Below are 22,442 nucleotides of genomic sequence, written 5' to 3'. Positions count from 1 at the left end.
TGAACAATCACCCAAGGGTCATTTTTAAATAGATATATATTTAAATATATATCCCAACTACTAAGATGACCAGGATTGGCACATCGCATTTACAGCCCATTTTCCATCCCAGTGTGACCACAGAGGTATGAAGAAAAACCAAACCATCCCAGAGAGATTGTACTTAGAGAAGACCAAAGAAAAGATTCATCTCTATCATGGACAGTAGAAAAGACTATTAATGCTTAGGCAATATTACCGGACCAGTGGCTACAAATCAATCCTGGAAAAAATGGGTGGGTCAATTCATTATGTTCCCTAGTTTGCAGAACATACTAACATTCCTCACCCATCCACTAATTAATGTAAGCAGGAGGACCATTAATGGAGAACAAGGCAAAGTCTTACTACACTTCCTAATCTAGTTAGCAATTTTTCACAGCAGTTCAAGCCCTGCATATACTAGTACAAGGAGTTCTGGAAACCATACTTACATCTCCCATACTTAATTTGAGAGAACTCCCCAGAATGACTCATTGCTGAATCATGATAGATCCCTTTAAATCAATAGTCTTATATGATAATGCCAGGTTATAATTTTATTGCTTGAGTCTACGGAATATAGGCTAGTGCCTTCCCTGCTTTAGCTTGACCAATCTCCTTGGCCTGACCAAGCTCTTGTCAAAAAGCAAGAGAGGCCGCACCATTTGAGAGTGGTCTTAGAAGACTAATGCAAATTCTTGCACCGAGACAATTGGGGGATAGAACTGATATCCTGCAAATTTACAAATTGAGTTAAACAACAAAAATGTCCTGCATGGGAAGATTTTGGGCTGAGAGTTCATGTGGGCTGAGAGTTAGATAATACACTAATATTCTTCTATGAAACACTTGAGGTTTGGGGGAAAGACAAGCTTAGTTGCTAATAAGATCACTCCTACTCCAAGTGTCTTCAAATTTCTTGGGGAAAAAATATCATATTAATTTTGCAACCCTTTTGAGTTTGATTTCAATATCTTTCTTTCCTGATAAGTATAATCTTATTAATTAAAACACTGAAAACAGGTCATAAAAGTTTCAATCCCATAATTACATCATCGCACCAGAAGGGAAAAAAAGAATCAAAACACACCTTTAAAAAAAAATTCCTGGTGATACCTCAACAACTTGAACCAAACTCTGAAAAATGCGGTAAAGTGCCATGTGCATTAATAGGCATATTTTCACTTCCGCCAAAAGAACAAAGGTTTGAAAACGTTTTTATCACCCTCCCAAATCAAGATGAATTCAGAAGCCAAATTTCAACCATGTTGGCTGATGCTTCTCAGGCTGTAGCCTCAATAAATCTTGAGAGCACTTAGTCTGGGGAAACTTCTTCTGACTAATCTCCCTTTTGTTACTCTGAGTCCTCTCTACAAAGGTAGATTCATTGCCTTTCAAAGCAACATGAGATCAACTTTATCAAATCTAAAAGCCGCTGACTCAATTCTGGTATTAAAAAAAATCATGATTTATTCCTCAATCCTGACCATAAATCCTCAACAGCCATCAACAGGAAATGAAAGAAAAAAGGGACATTCGGACGCTCAGCTGTGGGCTATTAGCTGGAACGCTAAATTGCACTCGCTGCCACGGCTCGTAAGTGTTTGCAGGGCCAACACGATTTTGCTTCTGCACCTGTGGAGGTAGCAAAACCGTGCATGGAGCCGCAGGTGCACCTGTGTTTCAGTGAGGGTTTTTTGTTTCTGCGCATGCCGAAACACGGGTGCACCTGCGGGTGCAGAAGCAAAATCGCGCTGGCCCTGCAAGCGCTTACGAGCTGCAGCGGTGAGTGCAATTTAGCGTTCCGGCTAGTAGCCCACTGCTGCGGACAGTATTCAACCCCATTTAACTTAGAAGCTAAAGATAGACTAAAGCTTTTGCTGGCTCTACTGTTGCTAGAGATCAAAAGCTCTCCCAGCCTCCCACTCAGGCAGGGAATCTTCTTGATTTGCATAACCAACTTCTCATGCTGTAAAACTTTTGATATGCGTGAACCCAAGAGTTTCGTTATGCCTACACCCAGGAGTTTCGGACCTCAGCTGGCAATGTACAGAAACCAACAGGAGTAAAATCCAGCAAACCATACCTGAAGCTATTCTCCCGTCTCTCCATCCGCTACACAGATGGGGCAGGCACACCACTCACCAGAAAAACGTGACCCAGGATTCAAGGCAAGAGGGGTAGAGGGGTGAGGGGAACCTCTTGTAACACTGACTGAGTGTAGTTATGGAATGTTTTATTTTACACAATATAACAACATAGAGTTGTTGAGATTTTACAGCATTTGCCTGAAAATGAAGGCAACACCATTATCACGGAGGGAGGGAGGGGGAAGGGGGGAGGAGAGAGGGAAGAAAAAGACACTCAAGATTGCTTTAAAAAATAATTCTTTCTTTTTTTTGTATCATGATTGATCCATTAATGGTTGGTGTAGAGGAAAGACCAATGGCCTCCACGCAAGGCCTTTCTCCGCCCATGCGCTTTTGTTCTCGAGCTGCCATTGGAGAACCAAGATGCCAATCCAAGGAAAAAGGAAGGCACTAGTGTCATTTCGTGCTTTTTCCTTGATCACTTTTTTTTTTAAAAAAAAAATGAGCTCATTGAACATGACATTTCCCTTCGGTTGTTATACTAAACACAAAGAAACCCAAAATGGGAACAAGTGGAAATTGCCTGGTGGATTGAGCCCAACTCTGCCCCGAAACAATAAGGGTGGGAAAAAATGCAAGCGGCTCGAATGGATACACGTTTTCCAACAATGTTTGGAGGATGGGGGGAGGGGTGCTCCGTATTTTTTAAAAAATTTAGAAAAGAAAAAAAAAAGAACCACACATCACAGCTGATCACACAGTGCTTTCCAATATCCACTCAGAGCTTGAGAAAGTTGCTTTGCCACTATCCACCTTGGAACAGTCTGTCTGCATGAGCATCCCATTCATTGACAAGCTCCGCTTAGACCAAAATCCACCTGCATTTGAGGAGTTAATATAACAATGATATTCCATTAATTCTCCATTCAGGGAGTACCTGCGTTTGGCCCGGGATGGGTCAGCTGGCAAAGTGAGGAACTTACTTGACTTGGCTTGTGCTCTTTTGTACTGGGATCCCCCTTTGGCATAGTCTGGGGTTTGGCTAAACAACTGCAGAGCAGTTGAGTTGTTGCGATTAGTGTTCTGGGATTCTAGGCTGGTAACGGCGCCTTCGCTCGGCGGTGGAGGATCACTGCTGGGCTTTGGCATGGGCTTACGCTTCAGCTTTTGGGAAGTGGGAGGGCCAGGAGTCCACATGGGAGGCAAAGAGGAGGTAGCAGTGGAGGAGTCCTGGCTGCAGCAGGCTTCCGACGACTGCGCCGCATTGTCGTTGCTGACTTTGCAGCACTGCAGGCTCTCCTCACGCCCCACGGCCTGCTTGGACCCAGACTGGGACATGACGGCTCCACTGCACCCCTGGGCCTGAGCCCCGTTGGTCTGGGAGTAAACGTTGCTGACCTTGGTCACCTTGGGGTGCCCGCCGTTGTTACACACCTTATAGCGAATCATGAGGATGATGATGAAGACCAGGACGGAAGCCACGATAATCCCTCCGATGATGATGATCATGGTCCCGCCCAGGAACTGGGACTGCATGAAATGGCAGCGCACGTAGTCCTGCTCGGTCGTGAACTGGGTGCAGCCCACCACGCGCGTAGCTGTCAAGGAGGTGATGCCATCGTCGTAGATTGCTAAGACACACAAGTCGTACATCGTCCCCGCAGCCAGGTTGTTGACCAGGAAGGTCTTGCTCATGGGAGGTATCATTCTACGAGATGATAGGATAAGACATAGATTAATACATTGGACTGGAGAGCATCTGCCATGAAGGGGATCTCCAAGTGCTCTGCCCAAGCCTGCTTTCCCAGGGCATCCTAGTTGGGATGGGAGATGTAGTCCCAATACAACTGGAGAACATCGGCTAGGAATAAACTTTTGCCTTTCCTTCTCAAATCCAAATAAAGCAGAGTTTGTCACTAGGTTAAATAAGGAAAGGGAAAACTATTGGAAGAGCATTGGAAGATTCCCCATGTACTTTCTCCTGAAAAGCATACTCTGTTGTCAGACATTATGTCTCTTGCCCCTAGGTCAGTGATGATGAACCTTTTTACCGTCAGGTGCCAAAAGTGCATGCACATAGATTATTGTCCATGCGAGAATGCCCAGGCCCATAGTTCAATATCTGGGAAGGGCAAATTGGCTTCCCCTGGCCCCCGCAGAGGCCCTCTGGAGGCTAGAAATGGCCCATTTCCTGACTTCCGGTGGGCCTACTAGGCCCGTTTTTCACCCTCCCCAAGCTCCAGAGGTTTCCCTAGAGCCTGCGGAGAGTGGAAATGCCCTTCTCCGCCCTCCAGAGGCCCTCTGGAAGCCAAAAACATCCTCCCAGACCCTGCATGTAAGCTGAAAATCAGCTGGCTGGCACACACATGCCTGCTGGGGCTAAGGTAAGACAATGGCTCATGTGCCAGCAGATATGGCTTCATGTGCGCGTGCGTGCCATAGGTTCGCCATCACTGCCCTAGGTTATCAAACCTAAATCTAGGACATTCAGTGTTTTAAAAATGCACCAGCACATGACACAGTAGAAAAGAGCATTTCAATACAGTCTATACATAGGACATTTTCTCAACTATTGAAAACAATCCACCACTGGTTAAAAATGCTAACTCAATTCCAAATGATACATGAAAACCTCCATGTAATATAAGAATAAAGCAAATCCAGATGAAAGGAAACATATTATCCAAAGCTCAGGCAAGTATGAAAGCCAGGAAAAGGCCAAAATAATTACACTGCCTTCTTTCATGTTTCCTTTAGAATATAGAAGTTGTTCCATTTATTACATTTAAGTATGCAGCTCCCAGAGTTCCCTAAAGCATTATTCAGTCAGTTGTGTGGAACTGTTAAGTCTGCATAGAGACTCCTGCTATTTATTCTCCAAGAAGAAACTATATCTTAAGTTTATTCTAAGATTGGAAGCAAAGCCCAGGGGCAACCTAAATGGGCTGGGAGCTGCCTAGCTACCACCCTCATTTCTCCTTTTGCTTCTCATGAGCTCCGAAACAAGTTTGATTAGATATTTAATTATTTATTCATATATACATTTGTTCATTTGATTTATCTATCTGCCCTCCTCAGCAAGGAAACTCATAATCCCTCAAGCCTCTCGTTCTCCATCCAAATTCCTATAAAATTGATATATAAAATATATGTTCTTCCTACACTGGGAGGAAAGTAAATTTGATCTCCACAACCATTTACTGAGGGATGGGTTGGTAGCATCTTCTGTTCATAGATGGACAGGTAGCTCTCTAGAGTTGGGGGGGTTGGAATTAATTCTAAGGCTTTGTTCTGTGCTGGAATTATAGCACCTGAACTATTACATTTTCTATTATCCCAGCTTATAGAGTCAAATATCCTTCATTTATCTGAGAGTGAGTACATGTACACAACAGGTGACTGAACCACAGACCAAAGTGGCCCCAATTTAGCAATAGCAATAGCACTTAAACCTATATATCGCTTTACAGTGCTTTGCAGCCCTTTCTGAAGGGTTTAGAGTGTCAGCATATAGCCCCCAACAATCTTGAGTCCTCATTTTATCCACCTCGGAAGGATAGAAGGCTGAGTCAACCTTGAGCCGGTGAGAATCGAACTACTAGATTAAGCAGTATGGTTACCCTGCAATACTGCATTCTAACTGTGCTACCACAGCTTTTATTTACCAAGTCACAAAGGACATTCATCAAAAGCCAGGCATCTGAGGTTCAACTAGAACTTTATTTTATGTAGCAGCTTTCCTCAGCTAACACTTTTTAAATATTTTCCATATGAATAGCAGAGAATGTTTGTAGCCCAGAGTTGAACTGCTGGGCCCTTATTGCTTCTGATCTTAGTTGTTTTCTTGCAGATCTTTGATCACCCAACCAGGTAACATCATCAGCGTATTAATGATTAATCAGTGATTAATGAAATATCTTTCCCATATACCTCTCATCTATTTTTTTTCTATCAATATACAGTACAGTGATGCCTTATCTTACAAACTTAATTGGTTCCGGGACGAGGTTCTTAAGGTGAAAAGTTTGTAAGACGAAACAATGTTTCCCATAGGAATCAATGGAAAAGTGATTAATGCGTGCAAGCCCAAAATTCACCCCTTTTGCCAGCCGAAGCGCCCATTTTTGCGGTGCTGGGATTCCCCTGTGGCTCCCCTCCATAGGAAACCCCACCTCCGGACTTCTGTGTTTTTGTGATGCTGCAGGGGAATCCCAACATCACAAAAATGAGCGCTTTGCTGACAACGGAAGTCCAGAGGTGGGGTTTCCCAGCGAAGGGAGCATCAGTGAAATCGCAGCATCGCAAAAACACCAAAGTCCTCGAAACCCCACCCCTGGACCTCTGTATTTTTGCGATGCTGCGATTTCACTGAGGCTCCCCTCGCAGGGAAACCCCACCTCCAAACCTCCGTTGCCAGTGAAGTGCCCGTTTAAACGGGTGCTTTGCTGGCAACGGAAGTCTGGAGGCGAGGCATCCCAGCGGCGGCGGTGGGTTTGTAAGGTGAAAATAGTTTGTAAGAGGAGGCAAAAAAATATTAAACCCCAGGTTTGTATCTCGAAAAGTTTGTATGATGAGGCATTTGTAAGACGAGGTATCACTGTACTTTTAAAAGTACTAAGAGTAAATATATTTTAATCCCAATCATCCTTGGACACATTTCACTTAAATGATCAGAAAATTATATGCTTATTGCAGAATTTTTTTTTGCCATTTTGATTGGGTGTTTAAGTGGGGGAAGAAGTTGCTCCTGATTCTTTTAAATTGCAAGGCCAGCTCCCATCCAAGGATATGGCATTAAAAAATAAAATAAAGGATAATCTACTCTTGAACTGTAGTTGTTCCATTAATGGTTTTCAGAGCAAATCCTTATTTAGCAAATCAAAGCCATTGGCTCTCTTCCTTTTTGCCGCCAAATGAGATTGAATAATTGGAATTTTCCTGAGTGGCAAATACAGGGCATCTTTTTTAGAACTGTTTCTACTGTCAACCCAAATAGATAGTATTAATGTCTGCTTAGCAGGCCAGCTAAATTAACCAGATTACCTTGAAGGATTAAAGTTCAACAAGGATTTGTACAAAAATAAAACAAATGTAAATAAGTCAGGCTTCGAGGCTGAAAACGACACTGCCCTTTGCCCATAGAGGAGGACAATCACTCAGGCCTCCTTCTGGAATCTGGATGGAAGCCAAGCTATCATTAATTTATTAATTGGTTTATTTTTAAATAACAACAACAACAACCAGATCCTGCTTTTCAGAATTCTCAGAATTGCTTGGAACATTCAAAAATAACCAGAACGTAAAACCAGCAATGAATCGAACAGCCTGGGGAAATAAAATTCTTTGTTTTAATAGACCACCGTCAGCTGTTCTTAACATTTGGGCAGGAACATATGGAGGCATGTTATCATCTGGGTCATATTCCTAAACAATCAAGAACCCTGTTTTAAACGTCAGTTCTTGGAATATGCAGACAATATATACACGTCTTTCACTCTCTTCCCCAGAAGACCTATGAACAAGAAATCAATGCATTTAACACAGCTGTCATTACTGCTGTTCGTCAGGTTGTTAGGGGTTTGTTTTGCTTTTTGAGCCTCGTTAGGCAATTAGCTCTCCCAGACCCTGGCCCATTAATGGTTGCAGTAGTCAGTTTATTTACCTGCAGAAATATTATTTGATCACTACCGTTTTCTATACCGCAGGTTTTAATATGACCTTTCACCCAAACCACCATGTAGTGCTCAGTAGCATTAATGCAGCACTTTGGAAATAATTTAAAAGGTTACGTTGGAGGACACAGAGATTTCAACGCTATTCTTTCTTTAAACCATAGAATTCCCTGTGCCCAGGAAAAGGCAAAGTTATTTTAAAGCAGGGATGGGGAACTATGGCCTTTTTATGACTTCTGAACTTCAACTCCCAGAGTTCCTGGGCTGGCTCAAGAATTCTGGGGGTTGAAGTCCAAAAATCATAAAGGATTCATAGTCTCCCATCTCTGCTTTAAAGCATGGTTGTCCAACATTTTGGCTTGCCTGGGCCACATCGAGTGAAGAAGAAATGCCTTGGGATGCACATAAAATATATAATATAGTTAATGTGTATAAATTATATGATAATTTAATTTAAATTATAATTTAAAAGTTTACGATCTTATAGAGGCGCAGATCTGGGCACAGCTGTTTTAAAAGGTTACAGAGAGCTAATGCTTTCACGCTCTCACATACCGATTACCTTTTCTGAATTCATTTATTATTATTATTATTTATTATTTATTTATTTAGTAGATTTCTATGCCTCCAAAGCACCAAAAAAATCTCTAGCACCTGATCCGTCATTCTCTCTTCTGTGAGACAAACCCAAGCATGGCATTATTCTTCCTTTTCTAAACACTAGAACCCCAATTCTGACTGGGATAAGACTTCATATCCAAAGCAAATGTACCACCCATCATTCCTTTCCTTAAATATATCCAGTGAGCAATTCAGCAGTGAAAGATCGGTTATATAAATTGTGGAGAAACATCTCAGGAAGCCGACATCCATGCTTTCCAAACACAGCACTGACAATACCCCAGACCCTTCAATAGATCAACCAATGCTGTAGTGTGATTGTGGAGCGAATAGATCAACCAATGCCGTAGTGTGATTGTGGAGCGGCAAACTAAAGAAGTAGATCCACAAACCATTCAAGATCATTCTGCAACTTAAAAACAACAACAACAGAGTTCTTGGATTGTGCTTGAGAGCCAATCTGCTAGGTAACCTTTTTGTGTTGTTTGTCCTTGCAGGAGGTTTTTACACTATTACTCTTTCCATCCCAACCTATATATTTAACCATCTGTCCAACAGGCAAAAGGAAAACAGTTTCATTCCTGATTTTTCTGGAGTTTCACGCTGGACTGGAATCCCCTACCTGTAAACAAGCGAATCATCATATGTTCCATTATACTGAATTTGGAACATACGTATCCCCGGTATATTCCTTTGGAAATTAAATTTAAGCAGAACAGTGGATGACGTGGCTTCTGCTATCACCACCTTCTTGTCCTGGCTAACTTTTGTTTCCCCGTTGCTACTGCTTGCATTTGAGCCAGATTTGGTCGAAGTTGATATATCCGAGGAGCCAGGATCTGGCTCATGGATGTGGTTTGTGCTGTTTACTATGTGAGGCAGTTTGATTATGTGAAGATCTACAGACTGGGTGTCTTCCCCCGCTGGGTTGGAAGCAATACAGGTGAAAGAGCCTGTATCCTTCATGGTTGTAATATGGATGTCAAGAGTTCCGTTGTCGTACACCAGAGACCGGGTTGCATTAGAAATCAGCTTGCCTTCTGGGGAAATCCAATGAATAGCAGGCTCTGGGTCACCACGGGCTTTACATCTCAGGATGGCTCTTTGGCCCTCTAGCACTCTGAGCTCGTGCGTGTGCCTAGTAATGAGGGGGGGTTCACACAGGAACTCCTCCTCGGGGACCGACCAGAAATAGCGACCAGACAGAAGAGAAGGTGAAGCACACGTCTCCAGGTCATCCTCCCTGGAAAGGCGTCTCAGCCACAAAAGTTCACAATTGCAATGAAGAGGGTTCCCTCCAAAGCTCAGTGCAAATGTGGATGGGTTGATGATTCCTGAGGTGGCTAAAACCTGAGCTCGCTGGAAGAGAGGGTCAGGTGGCAACTTATGCAGTTTGTTGGACGTGACGTCCAGCCGGGTCATCTTGTGGAGATGGGAGAAGGTCCCCTTGGGAATGTTGATGATCATGTTGTGGTCCAAACTGAGGGTGTGCAAGCTGACCATCTTCTCCACAGCATCCCAAGGGATGGTCTCCAGGTTGTTGTAGGACAAATCCAGCTCCTCGAGAGCCAAGACATCGTCGAAAGCAGTGGAAGAGATCATAGTCAGCTGGTTATTGTTCAATATCAAATGGTGCAGATTGGAAAGCCCACTGAGCATGTCGTGGGTGATTTTAGTCAATCGGTTACTGTTCAAGTGCAAAGCCCTCAGGTTGCGCAGGTCAGCAAATGCATGAGGGGTGACGAAACTAATTGTATTCCTAGACAGCGTCAGGTCCACCAGGCTGGTCATGTTGGCGAAATCTTTCCTCTTGATGTTTGTCACAAAGTTGTCCGCCAGCCGCAATTCTACTGTCTTCCTATCAATGTCAGGAGGGACAAACAGTAGCCCTTTCTTTGCACAAAGGGTAGCAAGGTTGGGGGACCAGATCTGGCACACGCAGCGCTTGGGACAAGTCTCGGCCTTCAGCACTAAGCCAATGAAGAACAGATACAGAAGCAGTTTTTCCATTGTAGAACAGGGTCAGGATCCTGGGAGGGAAAAGAAAAGAGAACGCATAGCATTAGAGGAGAGCAAGTCAAGGGCAGGGAAATCAAGACATTTCAAATAGATATAAAGGTTTATGGCATGCTTATGCTCTCTACAAGAATCTGAACTACTAACAGTCAAAGCAAATTGATGGTAGATACGAATCAACAGACATCAAGGTAGGCTGGACTTAAATATCTTTTGGACATGAACAGTGAAGGCTCCCTATCACTGGTGCTACCAAAATGCTCCTGATGACTGGGGTGGGTGCGCGCGTGTTCGGCGGGCAGGAGATTCGGCTTCTAGAGGCCAAATCTCACATGAGGATGTGTATGTGAGATTTTGGCAATTTTCTGCGATATTTTTGCTTCTGTGCATGCGTGGAAGCAAAAAACTGGCGAAAATTGCTGAAATCTTCCTCACACCCGTGTCTGCACACGGGATTTTGTTTCTAGCGCATGTGCAGAAGCCAAATCTCATGCCGACGCATGCACCCATTCGCCGGTCAGCTGGAGCTGCACACACAGCTCCATTTTCGCTACCAGGATGCCGTATTGCCCTGTACTGGCTACAGCCCAACCCTGGGCATGAAACGATTCAAGACTGATGATCATTTAACAGCTCCTGCCAGTGGAGGGTTGTTGTTGGTTCAGACCGGTTCTCCCGTACCAGTGTTGGGAATTTGCCCCTGCTCACTGAACCAGCAGCGATGACCGGCTGGCCATGCCAGCAAACCGGTTCTCTGCATACACAGAGGGTCATTTGCGTGACGCACGCACTTCCAATGTGATGCAAGGCAGTAGGGAAGGTAAGTAGAACCCACCCTTGTCCCCGTTTTCAGCCTGATCATCTTCTACAAAGTAATTCTATAGTGAAAACAAAAACTCAGAAGCATATATGGAAGAAATCAGGGAGTGCTTCACCAGGGGAATTAAAGATTTCACTTCACTATATTCCAGCTCAGAAGAGAATTAAGTGAACAGAGCTATCTAAGAATTCAGTGCATCATTTCTAGCCTTCTGCTGCACGAATCCCAGTGACCAGTTAGTCCCACAGAGGTGGCCTTCTCCGGGTCCTATCAACTAAACAATGTCATTTTGCGGGACCCAGGGGAAGAGCCTTCTCTGTGGTGGCCCTGGCCCTCTGGAACCAACTCCCCCCAGAGATTAGAATTGCCCCCACCCTCCTTGCCTTTCGTAAGCTTCTTAAAACCCACCTCTGTCGTCAGGCATGGGGGAACTGAGATATTCTTTCCCCCTAGGGGGAGGAATTTTATGCATGGTATGTTTGTATGTATGTTGAGTTTTATAATAAGGGGTTTTTTTTAGTTGTTTTAGTATTGGATTGTTACATACTGTTTTTATTACTGTTGTTAGCCGCCCCGAGTCTACGGAGAGGGGCGGCATACAAATCCAATAAATTAATTAATTAATTAATTAATTAAATAAATAAATAATTAAATAAATAAATAAATAAATAAATAAATAAATAAATAAATAAATAAATAAATAAATAAATGGCTGAAAAATATGTCTTTTGATAGACCTTTCAAGGTAGATTAGATGTCTGGGAATTTTGAGAATTCCAAATCAAATAACTTGATTCCCTTCAATAATAAATGAACTATGGTGATGTAATCCTCTTAGTAAATAAAAAGTAACATTACATCCGCCATTAAAAGAAAACTCAACACAGGACTCTTATAGCCATATTCTGCATTTTCATTCAAATAAGCTTGCTAGATTGGGCTGTTAAAGGTTACTTGCTCATGGGAATCTGGGACATTTCATTCAGCTTTGCCTGCAAGCTTATGATGCTGAATTTTTGCCAAAAATGGGCTCCCTCCTGCACACAATCAACGAAAACTGATGGTCTGGAGGATGCAGACATTTGTTTTACTTACATGCTTCCTGGGAAATTCACCTCCAGGTATTTCATAGAAAAATACTGGAGTGTGTCATAAAATCACAAGGTAACGCTAATCTGTATTTCAGAAACAAGTGGAAGGTGGAGTGGAGATTACCAAACAACAATCCAATTCCATCCAGCAATAGAATAACAAGTTGGAAGGGACCTTAGAGGTCATCTAATCCAATCCCTGCTCAAGCAGGAGACCATTTATCAGTGATGGCAAATCTTTTTTTTTGTTTGTGTGCCAAAAGGGTGTGTATCCATGTGCTAGCCCATGCATTCCCATTCCCTCCCCCCATGCATGTGCAACCACCAAATGCTACCCCTGCACATGCACACAATCACTACCCCATCCCAACGCATGTGCACTGGCCTCACTGAAGCATAAGACAGTGAAAAAAATGGGCAAACCGAAAGTTAAGAAAAATTGTCTTCCGGTTTGCCCATCATGCTGTTTTTCGCACTCTGGGACTTCGGGAAGTTTCCCTGAAGCCTCCAGAGTGCAAAAAACAGCACAAGAGGCAAACCAGAAGTCTGTTTTTCCTAACTTCTGGTTTGCCTGTTGGGCAGGTTTTTTGTACTCCAGGGCTTCAGAGAAGCTTCCTTGAAGCCTCCAAGGGCGAAATGGCCTCCCCTATGTCCGAAAATCTGCTGGCTAGCACACTCATGCGTGCTGGACCTAACATAGGGCCATATGTGCCATACGTTTGCCATCACGGCCATATATCATGTTTCAGAGAAATGGTTGTCCAATCTCTTCTTAAAAATTTTCAGTGAAAACAGAAGTACTTGCCCTTCTTTAAAGACCTCCATTAGAAAATTTACCACTCCCAATCTCAGATTTTATTGCTTTAAGAAACACTGACTCAATCAAATCCTGTTCCCTCATTAATTTCTGATGCAATGTACGTTTCTTAGACCAGTGTTTTTCAACCAGTGTGCCGTGGCACACTAGTGTGCCGTGAGACATGGTCAGATGTGCCGCGAAGCTCAGAGAGAAAGAAAGCAAGAGAGAGAGAAAGAGAACAAGAGAAAGAAAGCAAGAGAGCAAGAGAGAGAGAGCAAGAGAGAGAAAGAAAGCAAGAGAAAGACATAGAGGGAGGTAGGGAGGGAGAAAGAGAGCAAAAAAGAGAGGAGGGAAGGAAGAGAAAGAAAGAGGGATGAAGAGAGAGAAAGAAAGAGGAAGGAAGGGAGAGAAAGAGGGAGAGAGAAGTAGAGCGAAAGGGAGGAAGATAATTTTTTTTGTCCAAACTTTTTTTAGCCCCCCCCCCCCGCTCTCAATGTGCCCCAGGGTTTCGTAAATGTAAAAAATGTGCCGCGGCTCAAAAAAGGTTAGACCACCCACAGGTAGCAAAATATTTGGGCCTCAAGAGAATGTCCGAATGGGAATTACATCTTTATTCAATGAGAGCTACTTGGCACTTCTGAAAACTGACATTTTGAATAGATTCTCACAACATAGAAACATAGAAGACTGACGGCAGAAAAAGACCTCATGGTCCATCTAGTCTGCCCTTATACTATTTCCTGTATTTTATCTTACAATGGATATATGTTTATCCCAGGCATGTTTAAATTCAGTTACTGTGGATTTACCAACCACGTCTGCTGGAAGTTTGTTCCAAGGATCTACTACTCTTTCAGTAAAATAATATTTTCTCATGTTGCCTTTGATCTTTCCCCCAACTAACTTCAGATTGTGTCCCCTTGTTCTTGTGTTCACTTTCCTATTAAACACACTTCCCTCCTGAACCCTATTTAACCCTTTAACATATTTAAATGTTCCGATCATGTCCCCCCTTTTCCTTCTGTCCTCCAGACTATACAGATTGAGTTCATTAAGTCTTTCCTGATACGTTTTATACTTAAGACCTTCCACCATTCTTGTAGCCCGTCTTTGGACCCGTTCAATTTTGTCAATATCTTTTTGTAGGTGAGGTCTCCAGAACTGAACATAGTACTCCAAATGTGATCTCACCAGCGCTCTATATAAGGGGATCACAATCTCCCTCTTCCTGCTTGTTATACGTCTAGCTATGCAGCCAAGCATCCTACTTGCTTTTCCTAGCGCCCGACCACACTGCTCACCCATTTTGAGACTGTCAGAAATCACTACCCCTAAATCCTTCTCTTGTACCACATGTGTGGTACATCACAGATATTCACATTTGTAATTAAGCACCCCTAAAATATATAGATGGAGGCACAGTGGTCTATGAGGATATAGTGGACTAGTAGTTAAGACACTGGACTTGTCAACTGGAAGACTGGCAATGTGAACCCCAAATAGCATGATGTGTTCAATTATGCCCCCATTCCCCAGCTTCTTGCAAATGCAAGTAAATAAATAGGTACCATTTTGATAGGAAGGTAAGAGTGTTCTGTGCACCTCAGCATGCAGTCATGCCAGTCACCTGACTATGGAAGCATCTTTCATTTCTGCTAGGAAATGGAGATGACATCACCCCCTAGAGCAATCCTTTGGCATGTGTGTCACAAGTGACATGTGGAGCCATATGAGTTCATTTTGGCCACTTCTGGCTTCCAGAGGGTCTCTGGGGGTTGTTGTACATACTCCTGGTCAGTTGGAGGATGATGAAGATATTGAGGACTCGGATTCAGATAGTGTTTATGAATTAGTGGGGGGCCCGGGGTTACAGTTAGTAGAACAGGTGGGAGGCCAGCCACAGGATGGGGCTATGAGTTCAGGATCTAGTGAGGGAGAATCAGACGTTCACTGGGTTAACCTTAAATTCAGAAGGGCCCAAAAATGTAGAGAACAGGTGTCTGGAAGAAGAGGAATGGGTTAAATACTGTAGTGATGTATTTGGCACATCAGGGGGTCAGTGGGGAAGAAGGGTGGAGTTTCAACGTTGCCAAAGAGAAAAATGGATGTGGTTCTTGCCGCTCTCAAAGTAAGCAAAAGTATTCTGTGTTGATTAACAGTCAGGGCTGCTGTTTTTAGAAATCATGCTGTTAGGAAAATAAATCTTGTTAAGTGAAGAAGAAGAAGGAATGTGAGAAATGCAGTCAAGGGAGATAACGGACCAACAGATAAGTGCATGTATGAAATGTGTTTGAATTCCAGAAGAGCAGAGAAATAAATGGAGTTTCTTTATTCATGATATAATGCATTTAGTAAGAGTTATTTGTAATTGCTAAATTTCTGCCAGAAACCAGAACAGTGGTGATGGTGAGAAAGGCCATTTTCGTCCTCCTCAGGCTCCTAGAAAGGCTCTGAAGCCTGGAAAGAGAGGAAAATGGGCGGGCCATTGCGTGCCAAGAGTGGGATCATGCGCACATACACAGGGGGTGCATAGGATTATATGTGTGGGCACGCATGCATGTGACGCCCCCTTGCTACCCCCTTTTGGCACACAAACCAAAAAAGGTTTGACATCACTGCCCTAGAATCAGACACACTTGGGCAGAGGAAACGTTACCTTTTCTTTAAAGTATATAGGGTGCCTATGCTTTCACATCAGTACATAATTACCTCCGGAACCACCTGCTACCGCACGAATCCCAGCGATCGATAAGGTCCCACAGAGTTGGCCTTCTCCAGGTCCCGTCGACTAAACAATGTCGTTTGGCGGGCCCCAGGGGAAGAGCCTCCTCTGTGGCGGACCCGGCCCTCTGGAACCAACTCCCCCCAGAGATTAGAACTGCCCCCACCCTCCCTGTCTTTCGTAAACTACTCAAGACTCATTTATACCGCCAGGCATGGGGGAGTTGAGATTGCTCTTCTCCCTAGGCCATTACAAGTGGTATGTATGTTTGTGTGTATGTTTGGCTTTATAATAGGGGTTTTTAGTTGTTTTTTATTATTGGATTGTACATGTTGTGTTTATTATTGTTGTTAGCTGCCCTGAGTCTGCGGAGAGGGGCGGCATACAAATCCAATAAATTATTATTATTATTATTATTATTATTATTATTATTATTATTATTATTATTATTATTATTATTAACTGATCCACCCTCTGGAGGTGCCCAAACTGCTAACAATTCTGCCAGCAAAATCCTGGTGATACTAAGAGGAAAAATTGGAGAAACATTTAAAAAATAGAGATATTAGAACGGAGGTTGGTTTGGGTCCAAGATAATCATGACTGACTGAGGACAAAGACGTGGTAATGTGCAAGTTATTTATTCCACACATTGTCTTAAGATGACACACATCTTTATCTAGATGGCACTGTTCAGCAACACTAACTGAAAAATATGCAAATGTCTGGCAAAACCGATACAACTTTTGTTGTAGAGTCTGAGGACTGTCTGCCAAGAAGCAGCAGCGGCTCACTGTTCTCTCCTCCTACACGTTGGAATCTTGCACTTACTCCCCCCCAAAAAATCACCAAGATTAGGGTCACCTGATATTTCAAGTCACAGATTCAATGCCTGGAAAGCTGCTGCCATTTGGCCATTAGATCTCTTCACAACTGAACCATCTTCTAATAAAAACTACTGACAGTTCACTCTTCTTTTCCATAAAGGGCATATAGAGGGTGTGCTCAGAGAAGGAATGTGTGATGACCCACAGCACAGAGATAACACAAATAGCTGGCAGTTCAAACTGGCCCCTTTAGTGCTCCAAATTTCCTCCAAACAAACTTCAAAAAGCCTCTGGTCACAATTAGTCCAGCCCAACGCTGTCTGCACCAAGGCGGCATGGCAATAAATCCCAAATTTATTTAGCAAAACAAGAACAAAGCGAGGAATTTAGGGGGCAAAAGCCCTTATCACCTCGAGGTTCGACTACCGCAGTGCTCTCTACATGGGGCTACCTCTGAAGAGCGTTTGGAAACTGCAAATTGTGCAGAACACAGCTGTGCGAGCAGTCATGGGCTTGCCCAGACATGTACATACCTCTCCAACACTCTGCGGACTGCATTGGCTGCCAATTGGTTTCCGGACTCAATTCAAAGTGTTGGTTATGACCTATAAAGCCCTATATGGCATCGGGTCAGAATACCTATGGGACAACCCCTTCTCCACAGTGTCTCCTAAAGTCTCATTCCCCAGGTGTGCCTGGTGAAGTGGGCGGGGCACTCATAAGTGACCTCCTCCATCTGAGCTGATCCCGCCTCCTCTGCACTCTCCAAGCCCTTGCATCAGAAGGGAGTGGTTCATGCTCTATGGCTAAGCTCTGTTCGTTCCTGCCTGCAGGACTTGATAATTCTGAATAGCCTTGCCTGCACTGACTTTGCCCTTTTCCAGTTTCCTCCAAGGCCAACCGAGTTGCCCTCTCGCTTGCTGTCAGTTTTTGTTCCAGCTCATCTTCCGCCGCAGAGTCAGATTCTGACAAGGGCATGACAGAATGTACAGATCAGTCTGCAGTTGAGCCATATACATAACACATGCACGTTCAATTATTAATATATTCTACTGATTGTCCGTATTATTGTAATTTCTTTTATACACTGAAGAGAACCCTGCTTTACATTTTCACAGGTCACTTTCAGAGATTTGCATTTTGTGTGCGTCTTGAACACATTTTTCATTAATAAACAATTTTTTGCATGCACACATTCATTTTCCTGGTTTCCCAAATAGATGTGTTTACTTCACACTTTTTGTGCTGAGCTACATTTCAAGACAGATGTTGACAGCCTCAGTGAATTACCTGCTTGTTTATAGTGGAACCGATTTTGTTTTAGCACTTAGATGATTTTGCATGGAAATGAATCCATTAACATTTTTCTGGCACCCCTAGCTCAGCAATTCCCCATACAAACTTTCACCTCCAGGAGCCCGAGACAAGCTATGACTCTCACGGCTTTGACAAAACGAAAATCACTTATATCCACACTTTTATAAGCTGCTTCTCAAAGCTATTAATTGTAAGATGAAAAGAAGGGTTTAAGAGATTAAAAGGGAAAAGCAGAAACAAAAATTTACATTTCAATAGGAAAACCACAACAATCCGCAACAGCCTAATAATATCAGCAGGCTGCAGTTAAAACATACTAAGTCTGACTAAAATAAAAAGAGGTTTGCTTTATTATTTATTTATTTCATCATTTATATCCCGACTTTATTATTTTTACAAATAACTCAAGTTGGCAAACATAGGCAAGCAACATAAGAACAAACTTTTTATTGTGTTTTTTTCCCCATAAACTTTCTATTCCAAAGCAGCTGCCACACCAAAGCAGCTGCCACATCAACGAAGCAGTGGAAGTGATGTGCCGGTGCCTGGAGGCTGTTGGGGCCTGGATGGGTGTCAACAGACTCAAACTCAACCCGGATAAGACGGAGTGGCTGTGGGTTTTGCCTCCCAAGGACAACTCCATCTGTCCTTCCATTACCCTGGGGGGGGGGGGAGTATTGACCCCCTCAGAGAGGGTCCGCAACTTGGGCATCCTCCTCGATCCACAGCTCACATTAGAGAAACATCTTTCAGCTGTGGCGAGGGGGGCATTTGCCCAGGTTTGCCTGGTGCACCAGTTGCGGCCCTATCTGGATCGGGACTCACTGCTCACAGTCACTCATGCCCTCATCACCTCGAGGCTCAACTACTGTAATGCTCTCTACATGGAGCTACCTTTGAAAAATGTTTGGAAACTTCAGATCATGCAGAATGCAGCTGCGAGAGCAATCATGGGCTTCTCTAAATATGCCCATGTTACTCCAACACTCCGCAGTCTGCAATGGTTACCAATCAGTTTCCGGTCACAATTCAAAGTGTTGGTTATGACCTATAAAGCCCTTCATGGCATCGTGCCAGAATATCTCCGGGACCGCCTTTTGCAGCACGAATCCCAGCGACTGGTTAGGTCCCACAGAGTTGACCTTCTCCAGGTCCCGTCGACTAAACAATGTCGTCTGGTGGGACCCAGGGGAAGAGCCTTCTCTGTGGTGGCTCCGACCCTCTGGAACCAGCTCCCCCCAGAGATTAGGATTGCCCCCACCCTCCTTGCCTTTCGGAAACTCCTTAAAACCCACCTCTGCCATCAGGCATGGGGGAATTGAAACATCTCCCCCTTGCCCATGTAGTTTTTGTGTATGATTCGATTGTGTGCTTGTTTTTTTATATATTGGGGTTATTTTGGATTTTTTAACTTAAAACTGTAATTTAGATTGCGAAATATTAGATTTGTTGCTATGTTTTGTTTACCATTGTTGTGAGCCGCCCCGAGTCTACGGAGAGGGGCGGCATATAAATTTATTTATTTATTTATTTAGATTTGTATGCCGCCCCTCTCCGCAGACTCGGGGCGGCTCACAACAAAGTGAAAAAACAATTTACAACAAATCTAAATTTCTACTAAAAACATGTTAAAAACCCCATTTTCTAAACACACATACATACACACATACCATTCATAAATTGTATATGCCCGGGGGAGACGTCTCAGTTCCCCCATGCCTGACGACACAGGTGGGTCTTAAGGAGCTTACAAAAGGCAAGGAGAGTAGGGGCAGTTCTAATCTCCAGGGGGAGTTGGTTCCAGAGGGTCGGGGCTGCCACAGAGAAGGCTCTTCCCCTGGGGCCCGCCAACCGACATTGTTTAATCTAATCTAATCTAATTCCAATAACTGGATTCTCTCTATCATTAACGATAACTGGTACACCACCGTAAGCTAATGTAAGGTGCTTTTGTGCCAGCAAACTACTTGACTTCTCAAACATAAAAAAAAGAGTCAGTGGCATGAACCGATTACAAACATGATCCATTCGAAGTATAGTCTCTCTCCTAAATTTTATAGACTAAATAGTTTATTCCAAAACTAGCTTCTGTGGATTTTAGTTCATGTATGCCACAATAAATGTCTTTCTCTATGGCACCACAACACTCTGCGGTTTTGAAGTCAAATGCTATCAAATCAATTTAGATCATCCAGCAAAACAATCTGCAGAGTATCAGGATGAGTTTTGGTCTGTCTCTAGTTATTTGCTTAGGCAAGTATTATTCCCAGTTAGAAATTCAAAGAGAAGCTCTTTAAAAGTTCCCAGAAACTGGGATACAAAATGTAGCACAGTTTGGCTGATAATCACTGGAAATAATGGTGCTACTATTGAAAATCTGCATTGCACAACAACTGCTTGCCAGGCACATTTTAAAGTGGATTTACCCATGAAGCCTAAATGTACAGCGGTATCCAATACTCTTCATGAATTGATTCCAGGAATGAAAATAATGAATACCAAAAAACAATAAGTACTAAATTTTTCACATGAAGAATAACGTAATGAGACACAATTTAGCTCACAATGATAAGTTTTAGCTTGTGCATTGAGTACCAAGCAAACTGATAATACTGGGACAAAATCCTTGCATCAATATGCATTGAATACCAAATTTGATTAGTTTCAAACCAGTTGAGTATCAGGGCACCACAGCATATAGCCATCTTTCCTCCTTAGGTTGTTAAGTAAATCAAAAGCATTTCTGCTGAAGATGCCTGCAACAGGATTATTTTTCTGGGGCATAAGAGCCGGGATGGCGCAGTGGTTAGAGTGCAGCACTGCAGTCTACTTCAGCTAACTACTAGCTGTAATTCAGCAGTTCAAATCTCACCACCTCAAGGTTGACTCAGCCTTCCATCCTTCCGAGGTGGGTAAAATGAGGACCCAGATTGTTGGGGACAATAGGCTGATTCTGTAAACTGCTTAGAGAGGGCTGTAAAAGCACTACGAAGCAGTATATAAGTCTAAATGCTATTGCTATTTCCCTGTGTTGTTCCCTGCAATGCGGTATATTCTATTTGGGAGTATTGATTCATCCTCTCTCTCTCAGCATTTAGACAATCTCTAAGGACATATGGTTTTCACTAGGCTTTTAATTGTTAAAATTATTTTTATAACAAAAAAAAATGGTCTTTGAGGGAGATGGGTGGTTCACAAATATGGAAAAAATAATAATGAAACTATTTTTAAAAAATAGTTAATTTTAATGGAACCCGTTTCATTTTTGGCAAACTACTTTTACTGGGTGAAGACAACCAATTTAGGGGTTTGTTTATTTAAAAAACTTTTTAGGATTCTTGCTGCAAATGCAAAATCTGCTCTCTCTTTTTTTTGACCAATTGAGTATTGATCTCTAAGTTGATAAAACACAAATTCTCCAACCAGTTTGATGTCTTAGGTTAAGAGAATGACTGGTCCAAAGTCACTCAGCTAGCTACCATTCCTAAGGAGGGACTAGAAATCACAGTTCCTGATTCCTAGCTTGGTGCCTTAACCACTGGAACAATTCTTACCATAGCTTAATTATTTGTATTTCTCCCCTGACTGCTTTACACAGTGAACATTAGCCTTCCTGCAGACTATACTGAGGACAGAGCCAATATAATTGTAAGTATATGCTGGCTTTTATTAACTTCCTCTTTCACATCTACCACTTGGATTCAGCTCTCCCTCTCGCTGGAAATATTTCTCCATCTGTAGTGAACATACAGTGGTGTAATTTGCTATGAAATATGTGTTATTTTCACATCTCCACAACCCGCCCTCTAGAAAATTTCAGCCACTTGTTTCAGAGTTTAGGGGCTGAGAGAAGCAGCTAATGACTCTCTTGCCAGCCCCATCATAAATGCTGAGGGAATCAGTGTTCGGTGGTTTTAAGGGAAAGTCACATAACAACAAATTCATTTTTTTACAGGCAGCTGAGAGGGTAATCTCTTCTCTGCAGAATCCAATATTGCTCCAATTTATACATTCAGTTAAAAAAGAAAGCTACTGGGCTCCATCGTGGAGAACCAGGCAGCTCAGGACTATAAATGGAGCAATTAAATTTGCTTCCTTTTGTGCCAGCCTCAATTCAAGAGAGAAAGATTGTTCTGACATTTTTTTAAAAAAACTCTCTTTGCTGAAAATGAATGAACAAACAAAAACATTTGCATTAATTCTAGCAATAAGCACATTTCAAAGGTGATGTTTAAGCACTTTCGAAAAAGCACCAGGGTTATGCTTTTTGAGGCCATCCATGTCTGACATCCCTGGAAACAGTGGATTTATGTGAACCAGAGGTTCAACAGTTGGAATTTGTAGAAACTGATATTTAGTAATGGACAGCTTAAAGGCCGACTGTGCAGTATCGTGAATCTCTAAGGCTTAGTACCACCTATGGAGAACAGTACAGAAAAGATCAAT

The 22,442-nt window shown here is 42.9% G+C and overlaps 1 protein-coding gene across 3 annotated transcripts in view; it reads right to left on the bottom strand.

The window, feature by feature from the left end:
• The window catches only part of LRFN5 (leucine rich repeat and fibronectin type III domain containing 5), a 180,368-nt gene that overhangs the window by 15,030 nt on the left and 142,896 nt on the right, over positions 1-22,442 (bottom strand). The window contains exons 2-3 of one of the 3 annotated variants that reach the window (XM_070748628.1): positions 9,027-10,434; positions 3,095-3,819 (exon numbers count right to left, since the gene is read on the bottom strand). In XM_070748628.1, coding sequence (XP_070604729.1) covers positions 3,095-3,819; positions 9,027-10,414 — 2,113 coding nt within the window. In that variant the 5' untranslated portion in view covers positions 10,415-10,434. Of the gene's footprint in view, positions 1-2,410; positions 3,820-9,026; positions 10,435-22,442 lie in introns of those variants that run through there. The other 2 variants (XM_070748634.1, XM_070748622.1) reach the window with 2 other exon arrangements.

The sequence above is a fragment of the Erythrolamprus reginae genome, chromosome 1 (genome assembly GCF_031021105.1).
Source record: "Erythrolamprus reginae isolate rEryReg1 chromosome 1, rEryReg1.hap1, whole genome shotgun sequence".
Lineage (NCBI taxonomy): Eukaryota > Metazoa > Chordata > Lepidosauria > Squamata > Dipsadidae > Erythrolamprus > Erythrolamprus reginae.
This window is presented reverse-complemented; position numbering and strand designations above follow the sequence as displayed.